Below are 8,073 nucleotides of genomic sequence, written 5' to 3' on the forward strand. Positions count from 1 at the left end.
TAATTCTCCATTACAAAAATCAATAGGTTAATACTCTTCAGGAAAATAATTGCTACTTGCATCATACTAAATCCATAAATACAAATTACAGAGTTACTAATTGTTACAACAGGTGGTGCACTAAGTTACCACCCGAACTTAAAGTGTTAAAAAAATTAACGTTCAATCGCATATATTATTGTTTCATAACTGTCACAGTTTTATCCTGTACGTATTTTATTATGTTCTGCGAGAAAGGTGATGTATAATTTGAGTGGTCACCTGATATTTGTATCTCGAACCCAGCTGAAATGGTTCGAGCTGACGGCTCCCAGTGCCGCCCAAACGGTGAATATTCGACAGCAATCAACCGACTGAGAAACGACATACTGTGTTCATACGACGTGTTCGTTCGTCCAGTTCGACAATACAACGATACAGTCGACGTCAAAGTTCGTCTTTCTCTCAGGAGGATTCAATTCGTGAGTACATCCCAAGCTTTAGAATGCCAATTAATCTTACAACTTATTTGAAAAACCTTTCGTGGAATAATATTTTAACCACTGTGAAAATCAGTGCCATATCCAAGCCGAGGACAAAACCTCGAACTTCATCTTAATCTTCCTTTCGTAATCTTAAAGAGTTATCAGTATCCGCCAACTTCAGTATTAGCAGCTTTCCGTCAACATCTGTGTCAAAATAAATATACCGTTAAGCATTAAAATCAGGTCCGATAAAGCGCCACGTCATTTAGTTTCAGCCAGCTGCATAGATTCACTTGTTAAACTACTGTTCGCAGACATTTTCTAAGTTAACAGGTGGAACCTAAATGACGACATTAATCTTCAGGTAATCAAACCTGCTACTGATACGGGCGTTGATTTGAAAATGGAAATATTGCCCAAAATAAGCTGTGTACAGTAACAGACAGCATTCTAAGAATTCTGACAAAACAGTTGCAAATCCACACCCGTGTGTGAGCGCGCAGGTTATTGAAGTCTTCTGTAATGAAAGGATTTCACTCACATTTTGAGGCGTGTGTGCATACAGAGAATAAAATAAAAGTTTCGATTTACCCCTTCACAAGCTTCAGTGCCTATATTAGTGGCGCTGTAACGCGTTCAACTGCTTAATCTCTCATAACGAACCGGTTACTGGCAACAGAGACACGGTAAATTAGTGTAATCTCTAAGATTAGTGTCATCGATGTTTTTGGTCGAACTGTGTGGATTTCGATGACTGGCTTTACTAATGAGAATTTCTATTACAATGAAGTTCAATCTCCATAATGAATAAAGAAAAATTAATATTTAACTCGTTACTGAACTGCCATTAAAAAATTGTCTTTATTTCAGGACGAGAGGAGAGACTCATTGGAAGTTCACAGCTTTTTCTTAATGGTATGTGCGTTGTATACAAGACTCGTAAGTCAGTCGCCTGTGTTAATAACATCCATTCACATTTATAAGAAAGTATTTCAGTTCCATACACAGACTGGAGGGACAGTCAGGCTAAAGCATCAGAGATTGTGTCGTTCCGATTAATCAACATCAAACAACTCATTAATACGACTACATTCCTTTTGTGCTGCGTTGTGATGGTATATTGCATTAAACATGGTAACAAAACAAAAGATACGAGAACCAAGATTTCTCATGCAGTAATTTATGAGAGCACAAACCCATTTTAAGTATTCATGCAAAGAGTCATTTAATGTTATCCGATTTTAATCAAAACTGAAATGGGTTGACAAATTTTAGTAAAACTTCCCAATTTAAAATCTCATTAAAATCGGCACCACGAAATTAATAACTAGACGCTAATAACTTTGTCATAAATCGCACTACAAAATATAAGCAGCTTCTCCTAAACATTTATCACTCTTTTCCCTTATTCGATTCGTTCAAACAGATAATAAAGTTTTCATCGTCGTTCGTGTGAAAGTGTAACAACTTTCTCCCTGCCAAATCCTACCTCCAAGAATTAAATTTTCTGAGATATTTTAGTCGATCTAGTTCTAAATAAATGTAGGAACCCGATAAGTACTTTTATCTAAGTACCCTGCTTAGCCAACCACTCCGAAGCCATAACTGCATCCGTAACATTATTAACCTCATCCTTCGACATCGTTTTCGCGACTGGCCAATTGGTACGATTTCGTGAATACAAACTAAGCATGTCTTGTGATTTGCGGTTCCAACGACGGTGACGATAATTAATATGATGTTTTTCATCATTAAACACATCTTAATCCTTCCATTCTTTACGTAATCTTGTCTATTCAGAAGGAACTGGCTTCATATGAAGATATAATAAAAGGCAACCTTTTTCTCAAAAGACGTTTATATCGAATTTAGTTATAACAAAACCATAAGATATAGAACATCACCTAAAACACTAAGTGTTTATTTAATTTTTAAATGCTTCATTATCCTGTGCAGAATGTTATCTGTAGTGTGATTAGATTTCTAACACTGTATACGTGTGTGTTTGTAATGAATAAAAAGTCAATGACCCAAATTAAATTGTAAAAAATAATTATTCATTTTGGGGGAAGTATAAAATTGCACATAGGCCTATGTGTTAGTGGTTGCCATAATAACTTATAATTCGTGTGTCGCAGATTTGATCTTAAATGTCACCACTAATATCAAAATAAAAATTAATATAAAATCTGTCACCATAAAATTCTGCTATAGTAAACAGAAACAAATGCCTCTTTCAGCTCTTATTATTTGGCTAGACATAAATAACTCTGACTTGTTTGAATCCGTAACCACTTAAAAGTTGCCGAATTACGACACTGAAAGTTTTGTATCTTCCCTACAAAGGTTAGTTAACTTAACCCACAGTATCACTTCTTGCAGATTGTGGAGTTAAAACCTTCTTCGCAAGATATTCTGAATTATGCTTTTGTTTTCTGTGCCCAGAATTGGATAGACTACCACTTTGTTTGGGAACCAGCCAAATATGACAACATCGACAATCTTCATGTGGCAAGCAACACGATCTGGATCCCCGACATCGGTGTGTTTACGTCGTAAGTGATTTCTTCGGTGAAAAGCAAAGGACTCGTGTATTTTATTAAATAAGTCAACAAGATTTACTTCATTGTTTTCTGTATATGTAAGTTTCTGGTGACTTGTTGGCCCATCTTTCTTTGCTTTTAATAAGTAAATGTTCAGTATATCATGTGACTCTCACCCTGATAACTTTTGAACCAGACAGATATTCATGAAACTTCGTACGAACATCATTCAACTAGACTACTGCAATAGAAAGGAATACTTTTGTAAATGAATCGGTTATTATATGCGGGTTCTTGTCAAAATGTAATTCTACCTACAAATCACAGTTGCCATAATGGCAGTCTTCTTCACTCACTAGTTTCACCATCAGGCAATTATATATCAACTGGCGTCGTCTCAGAAACAACACTTCCATTGCATCTCACCTGTGCACTTTTATAGGACAGACGGTTCGAAAAATCGCTGCGATTCTCCAGAGCTTTCCAGCTAATCCTGGAGTGTCCTGTACCGTTTCGGGTAACTCGGATTTCCCCGAGGTTACCACAAACGGTCGACAACAGACGATGGCGCCCTGACGTGTCTCGTCCCTCGTTTCGTTCTGCCAGGGTTGTGGGGTACACAGTCAGCCAACTGATCGGAAATGACGTCACGGATAACCGAATAAACATACGACGCTATTATGGAAGTTTCAATCGACAAGTCTCAATTCTGGTGCAAAAGTTTCAACACACCTTGAAACATCGTTGATTTCTTACTAGCTGCAGCGCGAACTTCTGTGGTAAATAAATTATTTATAGTCTTACAGCCCGCGAGATGATAGGAGAGAGTGATGGGGTCTCAGGTCTTGAAAAGTTCGACAACCCCTCGCTTCGACAGTCTGGTCATTAACACAGTTGAAGTTAGGGAGGGTAGGAATAACAGCATCCACTGTGCTACACCTCGATGATAGAATAATGTCCAAGAATATAATTGAGGTAAACCCCACATACATAAATTTCTGACTTTCTTCGAAATGACGGAAGAGGAAAATCTTAAAAATCCACTATATCCACCTGGTGTCAAACCAGAGACGTTACGCGAGAAGTATTAGGATATTTTCCCCAGATCACCGAAGGCAGATCCTTTCTCAGGGTCCCACAGTTAATACAGTATTGTTTTTCAGTGCTGATGAGACGTCTTTCAGCCTTTACAAGCCACCCACAATCTGCATTATATACAATGACGGGGTCGTAGTGTGCGCTCCTGCCTCCACGCACACAGCGAGCTGTTCTGCAGACCTGACGCACTGGCCTTACGACAGACACACCTGCAATTTGGTGATGGGCTCTTGGACACACACGGGCGAGAAGGTCAACGTATCTCTCATGGAAAGAAGCGTAAGTATGCAATTCACAGACAGAAACACAGACTCCCTGCCATGAACAAGTTATGAAGATTTCTGTCTTCTGGGTTGTTGCTTATGCAGTCCCTCCCAGGACTAAGATCTCGTGGCAAGACTTCAAGCAGATGTGACAGTGGTCGAAGTCGACGTGTTAAGGCGTGCTCCTAGAGAATGTGCGACGCACTGCCGTCTGCTTTAAAAGGGACGAAGGACGCTTCGAACTCCTATTATAACTTAGAATACTTCATCATTTGTTTTTGTGTCATTTAACGGTGACGTATCATGAAAACTAAACGTCACGGGACATATGTTGTATATTTTCGACTTGTTTTTCTAACAAGGAATCACATTATGGAGAGCTTAGGCATACCTCGTTTTATTGCGCTTCGTAGATATTGCGTTTTATTTTCAAAATTGAAGGTTTGTGGCAACCCTGCGTCGAGCAAGTCTATCGGCGCCATTTTTTCCAACAGCATGTGACCACTTCGTATCTCTGAGTCACAATTTGGTAATTCTCGCAATGTTCTTGCATTGATTTTTTAGACATAATGCTATTGCACACTTAATAGACTACAGTATCGTGTAAACATAACTTTTTCATGCACTGGGAAACCAAAAAATTCGTGTGACTCGTTTTATTGCGGTGGTCTGGAACCGAGCCCGCAATATCTCCGAAGTATGCCTGTACGTGGATATTGTTTTACTCTGGGCCTAATTGAACGGTTACATATCACTTTAGCCCTTCCTAACAGATTTTGACGTTTATACGAGCATTAAAATTCAGATTTAATTAACATGAATTAGTTTAAATCCCACATCACTTAAGAGTCGAAGTTTAGGTTCGTGGTTTTTACACTAAATTCTGTAATTTGCAGATTAACTTCAATGAATACAACTTGAATCGTGAATGGGAATTGATCTCGATGACGTCATACAGAGAACTGGGTCGTTATGAGTGTTGTCCAAACGACACCTTCCCTTCAGTCACGTTTCAATTGGTGTTACAGAGACACTCCGGAAGTTACACTGCCATAGTTGTCAGCCCAGCGATCGGTAAGTGTTGACTGTATCACAAATTCGTATTATCATGGAATGAATAGACCTATAAAACATGAAAAGCTTTGGAGAATTTTCTGCATAAATCAACGAGATTATTCTTCTAGTTTGATTGTTATGGGTGTTTACATCGTCTAACTCGGCGTTTCTCAACCTATGGTACGCGAGCCAATGTTGAGTGTTGCGCGAACTAAGTAAGAATATCAAAAGATAATATTAACATAAATAAGTTTTCCCTGAGCGCATTTGGTTATTGGTACATTTCATGTGTTAAATTAGAATTAGTGGTACACCAGCGGAAAAGGGTGAGAACCCCTGTCCTGAAGAATATTGCCACAAGCTTTATTTTCTCATCGCCCTGATGACGGAGGCAGTATGACCTCTGAAACGTTGGTAAACATCGACCAGACTACACAGCGCAACAACCCAGAAGACAGAAATCTTCATACTCATCGCCCTGATGATGGAGGCAGTATGACCTCTGAAACGTTGGTTAACATCGACCAGACTACACGGCGCAACAACCCAGAAGACAGAAATCTTCATACTCTGATGACGGAGGCAGTATGACCTCTGAAACGTTGGTAAACATCTACCAGACTACATAGCGCAACAACCCAGAAGACAGAAATCTTCATACTCTGATGACGGAGGCAGTACGACCTCTGAAACGTTGGTAAACATCTACCAGACTACACAGCGCAACAACCCAGAAGACGGAAATCTTCATACTCATCGCCCTGATGACGGAGGCAGTATGACCTCTGAAACGTTGGTAAACATCGACCAGACTACACAGCGCAACAACCCAGAAGACAGAAATCTTCATACTCATCGCCCTGATGATGGAGGCAGTATGACCTCTGAAACGTTGGTTAACATCGACCAGACTACACGGCGCAACAACCCAGAAGACAGAAATCTTCATACTCTGATGACGGAGGCAGTATGACCTCTGAAACGTTGGTAAACATCTACCAGACTACATAGCGCAACAACCCAGAAGACAGAAATCTTCATACTCTGATGACGGAGGCAGTACGACCTCTGAAACGTTGGTAAACATCTACCAGACTACACAGCGCAACAACCCAGAAGACGGAAATCTTCATACTCATCGCCCTGATGACGGAGGCAGTATGACCTCTGAAACGTTGGTAAACATCTACCAGACTACACAGCGCAACAACCCAGAAGACAGAAATCTTCATACTCATCGCCCTGATGACGGAGGCAGTATGACCTCTGAAACGTTGGTAAACATCGACCAGACTACACAGCGCAACAACCCAGAAGACAGCAATCTTAGGGTTGGTAAGTGTTCCCATGCGTTCTTGCACGAAGCACACGACATGAAACGCAACTGGGGAAGATCGTGTTCTTACATATTTGTCTTGTCAAGTTGTTTCAGCTCCGAAATGACAAGTCGGCGTGTAGTAAGTATCAGATACATTTCATTTGTTTCTGTACTTTCGCATCTCTTTTCCTCAAGAACAACTACTTCTCTAAATGGTTACGTAGGTATGTTCCTCATTGACTGTCTGTGTTCTGTCACAGTTCTGATGCTGATGACACTAGTGACCTGGACGAAAGGTGATCAGTCAGCCCGGCTGATGCTGGCCATTATCGACGTCTTCACTCACTTCCTCTTTCTGCAGTACTTGGGAAGCTTACTGCCAGCAAATGGTGACAGCACCCCTCTGATAGGTGAGCACATCGAAGTTTAAAGCTTTTAATCAGAAACTGCTTATGCTAAATATCGTACTAGCAATGCCTTGACGATGGGGACAATAAACTCCTCTGAAACGCTAGTCAATTTCTACAAGAGTTCACGGTGCAACAACGCAGAAGACAGCCATAGAATTGCACATGATCCATTACCGGAGACAAGGACGGATACGTAAACCACTTCTGCTGTTACATACCATAACCCAAACATCAAAACATACGAAAGTAAACTATTTAGAACATGTAATTTGGAAATATGCATAATATTAATAAACTGACGTTTAAATTAACATAAGATTCTCAAATTATAAATCGATATAAAAAACCTCCGTGAAGACATTAAATTTGAATATGAAAAAACAATTAAATCAAATGAAAATTTGATGAGCGACTACACGCTGTCTGCTACCAGAACTGGCTCTGAGTCTTGTATACACTACTTTGTGTTTCTGACAGTGACCTTCTACCGGGACTCCATGATTCTAGCGACCATGGCTCTCTTAACAGCTATTATCGTACGAGGTCTGAGGAGGACAGCAATTTCTCTTCCAGTCTGGATCTCAGGCCTGTCCAGTTGGATCGTTGGGAATCGCTTTGGACAAGTATTAATCTTCCATAATTTAGACCCAAAGGTAGGTGTGAATTTTTAAATGATTCTTATTTTCGCGTATGCGTGTCATTTATTGTTTCACTGAGGTGAGAAACAGACAAGAACACAAAGTGCGAGCAGTTTGTAGTTGTAACGCGGTCGAATTTAAAAGGGCCTCATTGTACTTCACCTGTTCTAATTTACACATCGCCAAAGAATTTAAAATGACAGTACTTCTACTAAATTCTAAAGTAATATCATCTAAAGGGCAGGTTCCAGTCTTAAGTAAATTAACAACAATACCATAGTGA

The 8,073-nt window shown here is 39.8% G+C and overlaps 2 protein-coding genes across 2 annotated transcripts in view; one reads left to right on the plus strand and one right to left on the minus strand.

The window, feature by feature from the left end:
• LOC110831467 (uncharacterized) overlaps positions 1 to 8,073 on the minus strand; it is a 64,297-nt gene that overhangs the window by 51,815 nt on the left and 4,409 nt on the right. The window lies entirely within an intron of this gene.
• The window catches only part of LOC110831487 (uncharacterized), a 28,284-nt gene that overhangs the window by 13,214 nt on the left and 6,997 nt on the right, over positions 1 to 8,073 (plus strand). The window contains 7 exon segments of the mRNA XM_087343816.1: positions 286 to 461; positions 1,335 to 1,379; positions 2,910 to 3,019; positions 4,171 to 4,384; positions 5,265 to 5,442; positions 7,003 to 7,152; positions 7,630 to 7,805. Of these exon segments, the coding sequence (XP_087199942.1) occupies positions 286 to 461; positions 1,335 to 1,379; positions 2,910 to 3,019; positions 4,171 to 4,384; positions 5,265 to 5,442; positions 7,003 to 7,152; positions 7,630 to 7,805 (1,049 nt within the window).

Source organism: Zootermopsis nevadensis, unplaced genomic scaffold (genome assembly GCF_977971745.1).
Source record: "Zootermopsis nevadensis isolate Lab colony 2312 unplaced genomic scaffold, Znev_1.0 Znev_ptg000006l, whole genome shotgun sequence".
Taxonomy (NCBI): Eukaryota; Metazoa; Arthropoda; class Insecta; order Blattodea; family Termopsidae; genus Zootermopsis; species Zootermopsis nevadensis.